This window comes from Leishmania donovani, chromosome 27 (assembly GCF_000227135.1).
Source record: "Leishmania donovani BPK282A1 complete genome, chromosome 27".
NCBI classification, from domain to species: domain Eukaryota; phylum Euglenozoa; class Kinetoplastea; order Trypanosomatida; family Trypanosomatidae; genus Leishmania; species Leishmania donovani.
In genome coordinates this window covers 189,652-204,921 of record NC_018254.1, presented here as the reverse complement: position 1 = coordinate 204,921, position 15,270 = coordinate 189,652, and the positions used below count along the sequence as shown (strand labels likewise).

The 15,270-nt window shown below is 54.5% G+C and overlaps 1 protein-coding gene across 1 annotated transcript; it reads right to left on the bottom strand.

Moving 5' to 3' along the window:
* Nucleotides 1–2: 2 nt before the first annotated feature.
* On the bottom strand, nt 3–4,568 carry LDBPK_272520 (cysteine peptidase, Clan CA, family C2, putative; the record flags this gene model as incomplete). Its single annotated transcript, XM_003861861.1, has 1 exon — nt 3–4,568. A coding segment is annotated over one exon (4,566 nt), but the record flags the coding sequence as incomplete, so codon positions are not given.
* Between the last annotated feature and the right edge of the window lie 10,702 nt (nt 4,569–15,270).

Genomic DNA, 15,270 nt, shown 5'->3' with positions numbered 1-15,270 from the left:
TCCGCATCCGCATCCGCATCCGCACAGGTGCGCACGCGCCGCAGCCGCTCCACCTCCATCTCGTGGAAAGCGGCATCCGTGTCGAGTGGCAGCTCAGACGTCGGTATGCCCTCGTACGAGGCGGCCAGGAGCTTGCCACGCTCCCCATCCTTCAGCTGCCGCGCCAATTCATGAGCGTGGTTGTTCAACTTGGCTTGTAAGGCGGCGATAGTCTGTTGAGCAGAGGGGGACGATTGAAGTAGCTGCCTGAGTTCGTCCTCCTCGGCGCAGAAGCTTTCATCTGTGTTAAGCGGTAACAATTCGAGAGGCACGAGCTGCGGCTGTTGATCGAGGTAGGTGCGCTCGGTATCGTGCATCGCTCGAGCCAATTCCTTCGCTCTTTCGTTGAGGCGATGCTCAGCGTCACGAATGGCTGATGGATTCGGCTCCGGACGACGCCGTAGACGCAGCAGGTCCGTCGTCATCTCGGCGAATGCCTTGTCAGAGATCATTGGAATAGCGTCGCGTGGGATGCCCTCTGGACGTGCCTCGATGAAAGAGAGGTCGACATGGAGAAGCTCGTCAGCGATGCTGTCGGCGATGCTGCGCAGCTTCGCCTCCTGTGCGGGCAACTTGTAGTGATTGCGCAAATCCTGTTTGAGGTAGTACCGCTCACGTTCCGCATCCATGTACGCCTGGTCGTCGTCGAGCAGCGGGTTGAGTGCATGGAGGTCATGGGATATTAAGTAGATCGGCCGCTCACTGGCCAGTATTGCCTTCGCCAGAGCATGCGCCCGCTCGTTAAGGCAATCCTTGAGGCGTTGAATCTCCTCCGCGCTCGCAGATGGGTCGCTGAGGAGGCGTTCGAGTGCGGCCAAGTCGTCCTGGAACGGGAGATCCCTGTCAATTGGCAACTCCGATAGTGGAATACTTTCCGGGTGCGCATCGAGAAAGGCCATGTCCAGAGCGCTCAGAGCGGCAGCATTCTGCGGCGTCTCTGTGATGCGCACGTGCGCATCCTCATCGGCAGCTATCTCCACCTTGCATGGCACGTCACCGCTACTGTGGGGGCAGGTAATGAAGAAAACATAGTGGCCCGGTTTCGCGAGGTGCGTCACGAGACTCACCTCGCGGTAGTTCATGGCGGAGGGAAGTCCTTTGATGCAATTGTTCTGCAGATCGTACAAGTAGACGCCAACATAGTCTTGGGCGATCACGTCACCGCCCTGAGGAGACTCAAATGCCTTCTCCTGCCGAAGTACCGCATGTACCTCTGTCGGTGTGTCGATTAAAAAGTCGACCCGCTCGCTTGCGCGGTTGCCGAGATCGACGTGCGCGATTGCCGGCTGGTGCTGCGCCACCTTTGGGCGGTAGCGTTCGATGCGCAGCTTCTCGCCATCCTCGCCCCGCATGAACCAGTAGGAGAGCAGAAATTTGCTAACGGCGCGGTTGTTGCAGTGCCCAGCGACGTAGCACACCGACTGTGGCGGAATCGTCAGCACGTTGGTCACCTCGCGCACTGCTAGCGGCTTCTCGTGGTGAATAAGACGGTGATTATCGAGCGTGACCAAGTATGTTGGAATGCCTGCAGCGCTGGGGTTTGCCTGGGCGACAGAAAGACCTTTCATGGGATAGACCAGCTCCTGGTTTGGCATGGTGTGCAGCAAGTGTCGCTGATCCGGCTGACGCAGCATTGCCACGAGCTGCACAACGTCGTTTGTCGGGTTCGAAAAAATGAACAAGGGGTTCTTGCGCCATGATATGAGAGACGTGTCCCCGCCATTGGTGTCCTGGCCCCACTCGCTGTTGAAGTGCCGAGAAGGCTCCGCAAGGCCACCAACGTACCCCATCTGCATCGCCGAGAACGCCGTCACAAAGTTGTCGGCAGGGATGTAGAAAGCGTGGCTATCATCTCCGGGTCTAAACCTGCTCTGCAGCTCACTAGTCCAGGCGTCGTCCTTGGCGTTCATCGGACCCGTGTACGGCGAGTCCTCATACGGGTTGTACATCTTCACAAGCATGTCACTAACCCGTTCCCCATCGGCTATCGATACAATATCCAGCACCGCGTAATGCCGTCCCTTCAGCAAACCGTACTGCTCCGCCTCTCGGCCGCTCGCCAGTGCAGTCGTGCACAAGTCCGGCAACTTGCTAGCCAGCTCCTTCCAGTAGGGCGCCTCGTCGAAGTAGGACATGTTCACCTTCGCCTCCGCCGGGTCAGTCGACACAGAGATGCGCGGACGACCTGTATAGTCGTGAAAGACCTCTTCCTGCGAAAGGTTCTCGAGGTTCTCATAACGCGTGTAGAATTTCGCGTACGCCTTCTCCAGCAGCAGCGGCCACCAGTGGTGCGTCGGCGAGCGGCAAAACACCGTGTCGCCCTTCACCATCGGAATGCGGTCGTCGATCTCCACCTTGATCCACTGCCCGTAGCGGTGGAACTGGAACGTGTAGCGGCCATCCTTGCGCGGGTTCTTCGAGATGAAGCAGTTGCGGATCACGTCGGGGTGGTGTTCCAGCAGTGCCGCGAACGCCGTCAGCGTACTGCAGTCGTAGTGGTCGCCCTGCCCGAATTGGTCGCGGCTCAGCTCGTTCGGCAGCAGCGGCCTCGTCTTGCCTTCGGGGTAAAGGTCGCCGATGTGCACCCATGGCTCGCTCGTGGCACCACGGTTGTCCACGTAGAAGCGCTTGTCCTCGAACGGGGAATCGCTTTCGGCCTGCTCGTCGTGGTGCGCCACATCGAATACGACGGGGACGTAGTCGATCGGGTTGTGCACGAGGGCGGCGTCTTCGCCTTCGTCGATGATGTCCTCATCGTCGAACATCGTGGCATCCTCTGGTGGGTCGACGATGCGTACGTTCGAGGCGTGCGAGCCAACGATGGTAATGTAAGCCGGCACCTCGCCCTTCGCACGCGGGCACGTGATGGAGATGGCATAGCGACCGCTGCGGGGGAGGCGGTGGATGATGCTGATCTCGCGGAAGTTCGTGGCAGCGTGCACACCGGCTATCTTGCGGTCCGTGTCGTCGTAGAGGTACATGCCCATGAAGTCCTCCGTCATGGCGTCACCGCCGGACTTGCTGACGTAGGGCTTTGTTTGGTGCGTGAGGATGTGAATATCGGTCCCTTCATCGACGTAGAAGTCAGCACGGTCCTTTTTTTTCTGGCACAGCTCAATATCTTTCGTGGCAGGGCCGGCCCAGTTCATGCCAGGGATGGTCAGCTGCTCTACTGAGAGCTGCGAGTAATCTTGATCCTTGAGGTGGTACAGCGATAACTGAAAGCTAGCCTCGACGCCTTTTTGCATGGTGCAGGGGACGAGGTAGCACATGGAGTGCCCCGGGATCGTAAATACGTTCGACACGTCGCGCGAGTTGAGGAAGAGGCCCTTGAAGATTGTCTTGTGGCTGTTTCCGGTGACGTAGAAGGTCGGTATCGGGTGCTGGTAGGTGAACCGAGTCACGACAACACCACACTGAGCGTAAGTTGTGTCGCTATCCGGATTGGAGAAGCGGCGCTGGTCTTCCTGCTGTATCATCGTGACTATCTTGACCTCCGCCGGGCCGCTGTTTCGCACCAGGAATAGCGGGTTCTTGCGCCACAACACACTCGTCGGGTTGCCGCCGGCCGACTCACCCTTCCATGCGGCGCTGTACGTTTGCGACACAGCATCGATGGTGCGCATAAAGCAGTGCTGGATGGAGTTCACGGATTTCAGAAACAACTTCAGCGGAATAAAGATGGAATAGCGGTCATCTACGGGGTATTGCTGCCGCAGCTTCTCTGTCCACTTGCTGTCGTTCTTGTTTAAGGGACCGCTGTACTCGTACTCATCGTCCTCGAAGGGGTTGTGCAGATGAATAACGATGTCGTCCAGTGCCGAAGATCCTGTAAGAGAGAAGATACCTAGAATTGCGTATTGCTGCTCCGACTGCATGCCGATGCTTTCCAGTTCCGCATCCTTCGTAAGGGCAGACAAGACATGGTCGCCGCGTAGCAGGCATTCACCCATCAACAACCAGTAAGGTCCATCTTTAGTATTGACGCCGGCCGCCTTGGCCAGCTTGGCGTCCATGGGGATGTTCAGCACCGGGTTGCCTGTCAAGTCGTGGAATGTCTCCTGCAACGTGCAGCCCTCGAGCTGGTCGTAGCCGGTGTAGAACTTCGCGTACGCCTTCTCCAGCAGCAGCGGCCACCAGTGCTCAGTCGGGGACCGCGCGTACAGAACCGCATCATCCTCTAAAGGAATGGTGTCGTCGATCTCGACCTTCACCCACTCCTGCCCGCGGAAGAACTGGAACGTGTAGCGGCCATCCTGGCGCACCTTCTTCGTCACAAAGCAGTTGCGGATCACATCCGGGAAGCGGATCAGCGTTGCAAGTGCCGAGAGCATGAAGCATTCATAGTGGTTGCCCTGGCCGAACTGCTCGCGCGAGAATACTTCGGGCAGCAGCGGCTGGTTCACGCCGCTCGGATACAGATCGCGAATGGACACCCACTGATCTGCCACATCTTGATTGCTTGCGATGAACTCAGTGTCCTTGAAGAGCGTGTTGCTGTCCGGTACTTCCGTAAAAAGTGACGACATGATTATCGAGAGGAGATACGGGAGGTCGAGCTGCCGTCCTCCTTTTCTGATGCTGTTTCAGACCTGCTGAGGTCGTAGCGTTTTTTTTTAGGGCGCCGCTGCGCTCCACCCTGCAAGAGCGCAACAACACACACAAAAACGGGTATATATATATATGTATATCGAGAGAGACCCACAAGACCAAACGTGGTGTGAAAAGGAGAATAAAGAATATACATATACACACGCGGCCAACAACCAAAGGGAAAGAGAACGGTGAGGAGCGCGATCGACACGTCAACGGAGAGAGAGAACGTGTGGAGGGGCAAGATGCGCCCCGCTCCGTAGCTTAAACCAAGTCGCAACACGAACGCAAAGGGAAAAAAAAACGGCAGCTTAGGCGCGATCAAAACGAGAGAGAGACGTCGGCGGAAGGGACTGACGGGGGCATACAACAGACTTGGCGCAGTCCCAAAGGGGAAAGTAAATCCGAAAAAAATAAACACACACACAAAGCCACGCGCGCGCACACGCCGCACACCAAACAATAATTTACTCTGCGACAGCAGGCGGGGGGGGATGTGAAGGGGAGGTGAGAAAGATGTGCACTGAAAGGTCTTGGTGTGGCACAACACAAAACGAAACCAGCCGAAGAAGAAGAAAAACAAAATGAGAGAGGTTACTGAAAATTAGTAACGGCAAAGAAGAAAATGGCTATGTACAAGGCGAGCGTGCGTAGGAAAGATGGGCGGGACTGTGATGCACTTTCTCTAATCGTCGAGCCAGCTCCACGGACAATGCTCAAGTGAGGAGGGCCGCAATAGGTGCAACGACCACAGCCCCCACCAATGATGGTCCTCTGTTGGTCACCGATTTTGCACTCTGAAGCAACAGGGCAGCGGATGCCTGTGCGCGTGTGGCACGTAGAACGCAGAACGAATATAAAAATCCAAAAGAGTTGCCCACGAAAAAAAAATGTGTAACATCAATGGTGAAAGCGCAGTTCGCTTCCAGATGATGCGCGTGTGTGTACTCCTCTCTTTGATACAAAACGGGCGCCACCACGCACGCCACACACCGAGGAAGGATGGAGCGGAGAGGCACAAAGGAGTCCGCCACCCGGAGGTGGAAGGAATGAAGAAGAGGGGGCAGTGTTGGTGGTGGTGCGAGGGGGTGTGAGGGTTGCGAGCCGAAAGATGCGAAGCAGGAGCACAGCGAGACACACAAACACACGCAGCCAGCTCAGAACAGTAAGAGGCCAAAGATGGTGTTCGGAGAAAAAGAGAAAGACACGCGCGAAGCACGAGAGGAGAGAGAGAGACGGAAGTGGAGGGAAGTCAGGAGGAGGTCGAACAAGGTATGGAGGGAGGTGGGCCGAGGGAAGCTGCCTTCCGCACTTGGGAACGAGAAGTGCACACTCCACAAGATTGACCAAAGCCGACAGAGCTCCAAGAAGAGCAGAAGCTCTTGCAATGCGCCTCTCCACTCGAGCGTGCGTTCGGTTATCTTCTTGTGTCTTTCTTTGGAAACTCGGCTCGATGTCCCGACGCGTCGCTTGCTTGAGAAACCACACCAGCTCGTGCTTAGCCCCTTACACGTGTGCGAGAGGGTTTTAGTAATGCGAGGGAGAATAGCTGTGAGTGGATGAATAGAAAAAGTGGTAGAGGAGGCTAAGCGGGGATCCGAATGTGTGCGCGTGTGTGTACCGTGTATTCGCGTGCGCAGCCTACACGCTGCTCAGCGTTGTAGGCTTGCCTGTGTAGGCAAAGTGTGGTTGTGTGGTGGGGCTGCTTTTGGGCGGTGCAAATATACAGATGTATTGATGTATGTATGTATGTATATATATATATATGTATATACATCTATATATATATGCATACATGCATGTGTATATACATAGGGGGTGGGGGAGGAGGGGGGCCGCTTTGATTTTTCTTTTCTGCGCTGGCTCTGCTGCTCTCGATGGTGGCTATGCTTCTGGACGTTGTTGCGAGCGTATCGGTATTTTCTTCGCGGCTGATGGCGTTGCAGTGCGGTGGCGAGAGGACGAATCTAGAGGGGTGGGAGGTCAAGCTGGCACCGCAACAGGGCGCGCACGCACCTCTACCGCGGCAAGCAGGCAAAGAAGCGGAAAAGAGACAGAGGCTGAGAAAGAGCGTCGAAAAGAAAACGGCGAAGAGAGCAGAGACACACAACAAGTAGCCACACGCGAAAATCTCGCGTTCGCGTGGGCCTCCGTTCGTTTTTTGCTGACCTTCCCACCTTCACCCGTTGTGGCACACACCTAAGTGCACCTTTCTCCGCGCCTTGACGAGACGGCGTAGCCTACAAGACAATGACGGAGAAGGTAAAGGTAAGGAGAAGGGTAGGCGAAAGGAAAACTTAGTACGGGCGAAAAGTGCTGATGTACGCTTGTTTGTTTTTGTTCTGCTGGCGCTTGCGCGTGTGTGTGCGCGCGCCTGTTTGTCTGGGTGGTGGGCGTAGATGCTTACACTTCACATGAAGCTCTCCAGCGCTGAGAAAGTGGAGGCCGTATGTGTGCGTGTGGAGAAGCGTAGCCCACGAAGAGGGGTTCGGACGGGAAGCAGCAATAAAAAAAAAGGCATTTAGGCAGGAGAGGTGAGGAACGAGACGACGTGAGGCGGAACACACACGCATATACACATCTATGTGTGTGTTCGCATACGCGCATACAGATGTGTGGCAAACAGGGGTTAAGACATGCCCACGGCAGTGACGAAGTTCAGTTGCAGAGAGAGACAGCAGCGTCAATGGTGATTCGCTCTACTTCACCACCGCCATGTCCAAACCGTATATCTTTCACACACGACCTCGCGGGTGTGGATGCAGGCGTCGACATCGATTATGGTGTCCGAAAAAAGCACAAAAGACGGCGAGCAAAACGCCGCGAAGTGCCGCCACTCAGAGGCCCTCTTGCACTCGGTCGCATCTAACCGCGGCAGCGCTCTTCTTGCCTGTATACGTTTTTTTTTGCCTTTTCTTTTTCAGGGTTCGGTGGCATTGTTCGAAAGTTGTAGCACACGAAAACGGAGAAGAAAGTATTTCACCGTGTGCACGTCTACGCGGTGAGTGATAGCGTGTGTGTAAACGTTCATGTGTACGTGACTTGTCCGGTGTACGAAGGCCACCCACGCTCTTGATCGCCCCGTCGTTGGCCCAGCACACCTCGCGGACAGCAAGAACAGGAACGACACAAAGCCACGCGCCCTTGATCAAGTTGCACACAAGGCTCTCAGAAACGGGAGAAAACCATCGCTGAAACAAAAAGATAGTGGATGAAAGAATGAGAAGGACACGTACACGGCAAGTCGTAAGGGGCGGCTGCACGCCTTCAGTCAAACACGTTGTTGTATGTTCGTTTTTTTTTTCGCTGCGCATCTCTGACGTCCCATCGCCTTCTTTTCTCTCTCTCGTGCCTCGGACTTTGCTCTTGGCTTGTGGAAATGAGCAGAACTCGAAATTCTTTTTCGGCTCTTTAATTTTTCGCTATTCGAGGAAACGAAGTGGCATACGTGTGCTGCGCTCTTTCTGCTTTCGCTTTTTTTTTCCAGCCTGCTGCGGTTTTGCATGTGCGGCTTCTCCACATCTCCCTTTCTGTTGTGGCGCGTCTCCCCCCCCGCAAGGGGTGAGCAAGACGATACAGAGTTCCCCTGCACGCCAAAACACCACCTTTTGGCTTGGCTCCCTATGTTCTCTCGTCTACCAGGTGAACCAGACGCATCAGCCCATCTTCACGTCTTCCTCCTTCCAAGGCTGCACTTACGTTGGTGCCGCTTCTTCTTGCTGTCTTCAATCACCATCTCAGAGCCTCGAGCCGCCCCCGCCCCTCCGCCCTTCTCCCCCACACGATGGGCTCAGTCTCCGCCTCAATGGAATGCCGAGGCCCTTTTCCTACATGAGAGGGATGGAGGGGGCCGCGCCTATCCGGACTCGTCCTCTCCCCTCTCCAGTTTCGACTCCTTCTTTAGTTTGCTTTTGGCGGCTGCGAAAACACAAAATAAGTGAAACAAAAAGAACGTCAGCGCACCACTGACGCGGCGTGGCCCTTCGCACCCAACCCCGTGCAAGACGCTGCCTCGACTTCGCCGCACCTTGGTCTATCTTCGCCCGCTCACTACGGGACATCCCGCAATGTAAGGCGGTGGCGTGCATCGCGCGCCGTCCACGACTGCTCCTTCTGTGTTCCCGGAAAGAAAAAGGAGTGAAGCACTGGCAGCGTACGGGAATGGGCGAGGCGGGATCAACTCCAGCACTGTCGAAGCGAGAGAGAGAGAGCGTGTGCGCGTGAGAATGCACAGACATGCAATACAACTTGCCACACGCATCGGATTTGTCGTGACGCCACGCCAAGGACCAAGTCATGAGATACAGAGGGAGCGACGAAAATTCGCACAAGAAGAAAGGAAGCCGGGCAGGCAGCGTGTGTGCATCCATTTTCGCTTCGTGCACGCGACATCGACACGAGAGAGTAGGTGGCACTCTTTTTTTCGTGTTGTCGGCCGCTCATCATGGATGTCAAACGGCAGGACAATAAAGTTCTCGAAGAGGACAGCAACGTCGCGGCACACGCGGGAAGGCAGAGAGCCTGTCAACGCACACGAAAAAAAAAGCGAGGATGCGCAATCAAACACACACACACATACGAAAAAAGCAAAAAAGAGAGAAGGGACAGAGAGGGAGAAGAAATAAAGAGACGAGATACATGCAAAACACAACTAAAACACATCAAAAAGAAGGGGGCAGAGCAGGGGGAGAACACAAACGCGGGAGCATGGCCAACAGAGGAGATCCCAACACGCGAAAACACACACACACACAGAACAGCTTTCTAGTGGCCGCTACCCGGTAGCCCATGATGCGATTCAATCACGCAGAGACAGCGGCCGACACCCAACGCGCGCAAGCTCACCACGCACACGAGAGCTCCCTGAGAAAGGCCCTGCAGACAGGGCAGCACACGCATACAGGCGAAACAAAATAGAAAACATTGCATAGCGAAAACAGCACGAGATGTAAACAAAACGAAAATATATGTATATACAAGCTAAGCTACAGGCACACCAGCGTGCGCGCATGCGCCCATCTGAGTTGGAACCGGACCTCCCCACGCCTTCCCTTCCACTCCTCGACACCTCCCAGCGCAGACAGACACAACGTGGCACAATACTTGCATTCACGCCCAGACGGCCTCGCTCACGAAAAGAGGAGGGGTGACGCCATGCAATCGAATTGTCAAGCGCCTGGCCGATTCACGTGCATCCTTCCACACGCGTCCGCGCACAGGATACGGTCCATTCGTCAGCTCCCAACTGAGGCAACAAGCGAGCATGGGAAAGAGGAGGAGCGCAAGGCAGAGGGAAAAAGCACGCAGCCCCGCACTGTGCGCATCCACAAGATAACATCGACGAGAGGCAGGTCGGGGTGAAAGTCGGCAGGGAGGAAGAAGAGGGGCCGCATATCTGAAAAGATCAGCGTCCTTTCCAGTTGACTGCTGGCAACCCAACGGCGTTCCTCGCTTTCTACAACATGCCCTTCAGCGCCACGATATCATCCCGAAGCACGCGTTCTCTTCCGCATTGACCTGTTGTGTATCTGCATACGGTTCTGGGTGTGTCGTGCTTTCTATTCCAGCGGCCTCAGTAGAGAAGGTTCGGGGGGGGGGGGAAGGGCATAAACAGCTCGTGCGTTGGAAGCCTGCGCGCTCTCCGTCGCACATTGATGGACGGCACACACAGACACACGCACAGCGGCACGCTGCCACACCAAGTGGAGGCGCACATTGGGTAGCGCATCACCTGCGTTTTCTTTTTTTCATTCCTTCTCAATATGAGAAGCGGCCGTGATGGACAGAAAAGATGAACAGAACGCAACAAAAAGGAAAAACAATGAAGCGGCAACAACGAGAAAAAGGCGAAGCGAGGGACACCACAAGACGCAGACCCGCGCGTACGCGGATGCAGACGGTGAAGTCAGGGGTTCGAGGGAGGCCACGAAAGGGCGGAAGAGAGGAGATGCACACGGGAAAAAAAAACACTTCGTAGCGAATCGGCTGCACACGTCTCTCTTTCTCTTCTCTCCCCTGTGTCTTGTATGCTTCTCACCCTCTCCACCACTCACTCGACGACAACACGCTGCTACGTTGTGCATGAGGAGCATGACATCAACGCGAGTCACTATTAACCACCACTAGCGCGGCTCAAGGAGGCGGATGCGCTACAGTACGTCCCCGTTACGCCCATCCTCGACGGAAGTGCCAAGAATGCATTTGCGTCAAGATGGCGAGAGAGAAGACAGAAGAATGGCCATGCGACAGGGGGAAGGGGGCAGGAAGAAGAGGGACGAGAAACGTAAAGGACCAGCGATGTATAAGAAAAGTGAAAAGAAGGAACGGAACGGAGGACAGGCACGTCATCACCAACAGCCAAAAGAAAGACGTGGAGGATGTAGAGATGAAAAGAGGGAGAGACACGCTGGGGCAAAGAGGAAGGAAGGGAGAGGGGTGGGGAGAGGAGGAGACATGCACACACACGCAGTCACACAGTATACATATATAGATAGATAGCACAACGGAAAAAACATAATGCACAATAGAAGGACGAAAAAAAAAGTCGACAGGAAACAGGTGGGGGTGGGAAGAGGGGGCAGAAAACCGTGGAGAGGGTTGCGACCACACACCGACACATACACACCAGCCCGAAAAAAGAGTGAGAATGCTCATCCCCTCCACAGACTGACGTCAACCAGAGGCGCAACCTGCGCCACCCTCTGGCAGATGAGGTGCGGCACATACGTAAAAAAAAATTTAACGAAGGCAGCGACATCAGTTGTGGTGAACATTTCAGCATCGAGTGGTAAAGAAGTGAGCTGGAAGGAGCTCGCAGCGTCGCGCCTGAGCCGCCCGCAGCAAGAACGAAAAAAAAATTGAAACTGCGGATCTGTTCTCCCTCCCCCTCCCCCACAGACACAGACGGCATCGCAAGAGAAAAACAAAGACGGATCTACAATAATATGCACACAAGGGAAAAGATGAGACACGTACACAACAACAGAAAAAAACGTAACGGAAAGCAACAAAAACAAGAGGACTTGCCATGCAAAACGAAAGAACCATCAAGCGCCTCCTGACTCCCTAGACGGTGCCGATGAGAGAGGGAGTCAGAGAGAGGCGGCGCAGCATTGAACACAGAAGAAATGGGGCAGTACCGACGCCACTTGCCAACGATCTACACAGACACTCAGCAACACAAAAAGAGATCAGAACGCCACAGCGCGCCACATTCAGCGAAGATCGACGGATCGCTGCTGCCCTTCACATTCTTCGCGTCATGGCATAAGATTGGTGTTCGGCGTACTGCCTCCCCAAGACAGTACACCTACCATGACTTTTCTCGGTGTGGCCAGTGTCGTGGCATGTGAAAGGGCTGTGTGGAGAGCTGCGTACAGGTGAGCGAATACGCGCACGCGTCTCTTCTGTTATTCTGAAGCAACTCAACAACAGCGAAACAACATCCACGTATTCTTATGATGCTGCCTTCTATCTACCTTCCGCACAGCGCCCCCTCGCCCACTCTGCACCTCTCAAGTCCACTGTTTTTCCCCAGAAGAGGTACTCGAAGATGCAGAAAGACAGAAAAGGAGTGAGAGGGTCATGAGCTGCCAGGATTTGGATGAGCACGTGCATGTGTGTGTGTGTGTGTGTGTGTGCATGTGAATGCGCACACGCTTCACATGGAAGTAAAAAGAAAAATCATCAGCAAAACTGAAACGTGACTAAGAAAGTGCACATAGAAAGACTCCGAGACATAAGAAGAGGTAGGACTACGGCGAGCAGCGTGACGTACGACGCACTGTCCACCCCCACCCACCCACCCACCCCACACACACACGTGAAAAGAAAAACACAAAAGCACCGACAGCACGGCTGCGGCCTTTTTTTTTGCTGCTGTCAGTCTGCCGCTCTCACACCGCACGTATTCAGGCACCGTTTTGTCTTCTCTCTTTTCCTCCGCGTCGTCGCGGCCGGCGTCATTCGAACGTTCACGTGTGCGAGTGCGGCGAGTGCGAGAGAGACCCAGGAGAGAGGACGTGGCGGGGCCCATTCGTCGAGTGCACTGACGTTCTCCGCTGCCAAAAAAAAAACAAGAAAGATACATATATGCAGAGACTGACCGAAGAGCGATAAAGACAAAGACAAGAAGAGACGGAGACATGCCAGATATCCCACATGGCGGGGAGCGGTGCACACGCGTACACACACACACGCATGCGCAAGGCTACGCGCCTTGAAACCAAAATAAGGGGTGTAGGTGGGAGAAGGAGAGGAGGAGGGAGATATGGTGTGATCAAAAGACACATAAAAGAAGAGGAAGGAAATCGGCAAGCACCCTTGATGCCATCCACTCAAGACACACAAAAAAGCTGTCAACGTTTGTCGAGACGAACCAGAACGTGTGAAGGGAGAGCCTGCGGTGAGGTCATCTCCGCGTGGCTCCCTTGTCCATCGATGTCCTCTGTGAAGACGACATCGCGGGTTCGAGAGTTAAATGGAAAGTAACGTGTGCTGCGGATCGCCTCTGTCTTTTTCGTTTTATGCTTTTCGTTCCGCGAACTCCGATCGAGTGGGTCTCCTGCTCTTGTCCTCGCCACCGATTACGCGAGCACGAAATCCACGCAAGAGACTCTGCCCGGAAAAAAAAGAAGGGTAGGGGAGAGGGACAGCGCAGACACGAGGCAGCAAATCGGCAGCGGCGTCCTCCATTTTTCTTTTGTGTTTTCCGTATGTATGTCTCCACCGAGCCAACGGACGAGGGGGCCACCTGCATCACCACAAGCATAGCGCCATTAACAGCCGTAACAGCGGCAGAGCAGGGAGACGGTCAGGAATGCGAAGGAAAGCGAACCCGAAAGCATACGTGCAAGCGACAGCGTGCAACACACAGAGAGGCCACATTTCGGTTTCTTCGGTTGGTTCTTTTTCCTCGGAGTGTTGTGGTGATTGGGAGTGGGGAGGGGGAGAGGAGGAGGAGGAAGGGGAGGGAGGCGCAGATGGAAACAGAAGACGTCATCAAAGGGCGCCCTCCCCGTCGATGGAGAAAGTGGCGGCACTTGTGCGCACAGAAACGCGCTCGCTCACATACGCCCTTCTGTCTCTCGATGCCGCGCACAAGCTCAGCACACACAAACACACGAAAAAAGTTCGAGAGGGAGGAAGAGAGAAACATGCACACATACGCACACGCGAGAAAAGAACAAGGGGCAGGAAAAGGAGGGGTCGCACACAAAACAAAAAAAGAGAGGCTCTGCGGCTTGCGAATGCGCCCTTTTACCGTTTTGTCTTCGTTGCTTGCTTTGTGTCCTTTACTTCGTCTCTCGCTGCCCGACTGTTGGCGCTGGTAGGGATGCCATGGACGCCCATGAAAAGATCAGGGGAGGCATGGGCAGCACCGATCGCGTTATCTTCTAGTTACACCGTGTTTCAGCTGACAAAAAGACAAAACAAAACAGGCAAGCGCTGATGGTGGGACGTGCAAGAGAGAAGAAGAGAGGAACCGAGTGGCGCGTTCTTGAACGTGTCGTCGCGTTGTTCTACTCCGTCACGCTGTATACACCGCCGCCTTTGTTCATCGTTAAGTCAGTCTTCTTTTCGCACTGTGTCGCTACGCAGGTGTTTTGAGTGCTTTTCGCTTCTTTCGGCGGACTCCGCTCTTGCGCACGACGGCAGAGCGCCATCTTCGCCCTTGTGCTTGCGGGTGGTTGGCGGTGTTCGACACCCGGGAAAGCCAGGAGAAAACGACGGAGACGATAAACTTCGAGTGTGTGCACACCATAAATGAAATGCTGGATCACAAAAAGAATGAACGAATGATAATGCGGTTCTCACACGCCCTCTCTAGACGCCACAAGCGCACGATCCAAAAGGAAGAAAAAAGTACGCGGATCTGCGCGCGTAGGTGCGCACAGAGAGAAGTAGGCACCGAGAATGAGGTATAAAGGGGGGCGGCGGAGCTGAACCGCAGAGCACACGGCTAACCGATAACCCAAACTCACATCAGCACAGACGTTCGCAGAGAGGCGACTCCGAAAAGAAGAAGCAAAACGGGCGTAAAGAGTAAATACCAGAATAGTGCGAAAAGGACGAGGAAGAGACGAGGAGACCAGCAACGACCAGAAACGGTCAGCGCGCACACACATGCAACGAGCAAGCACCATAATGAGACGAAAAAAAAGCTATATATATGCTGCAGCATTGGCAATCGTCGTACTCAGCGCTGTGTACTTCCGCACGTACGTGTGCGGGTATGTGTGCGACGCGTATCACGGTTCACCTCCTGATCTTTCCCTTTTCCTCTGATTGACCAGACCTGCGAAAAAAAAACAAAAGGCATATATATATATATATATATAACGCGCGTCAACGCCGAGTGAGCAAGTGGTTCGGACACGATTTCCCTCCTCTGGCTAAGCACTTGTCATCCATCACAGAGCGGCCCCCCGAGCCCCGTTTTTTTTGGGGGCTCTCTTTTCCGTTCGTTACGCTCCTTGTGTAGCGAGAGGAACATACAATAAGAGGAAGCGGACAAAATCCAAAAATTAGTAACAATAATGCACAACGAAAACAAAGAACAGAGATATGGCCCATATACACACATCTCTACATCTATATATGTATATGCATACGGCATGTGCTACACGCCCATCGGTG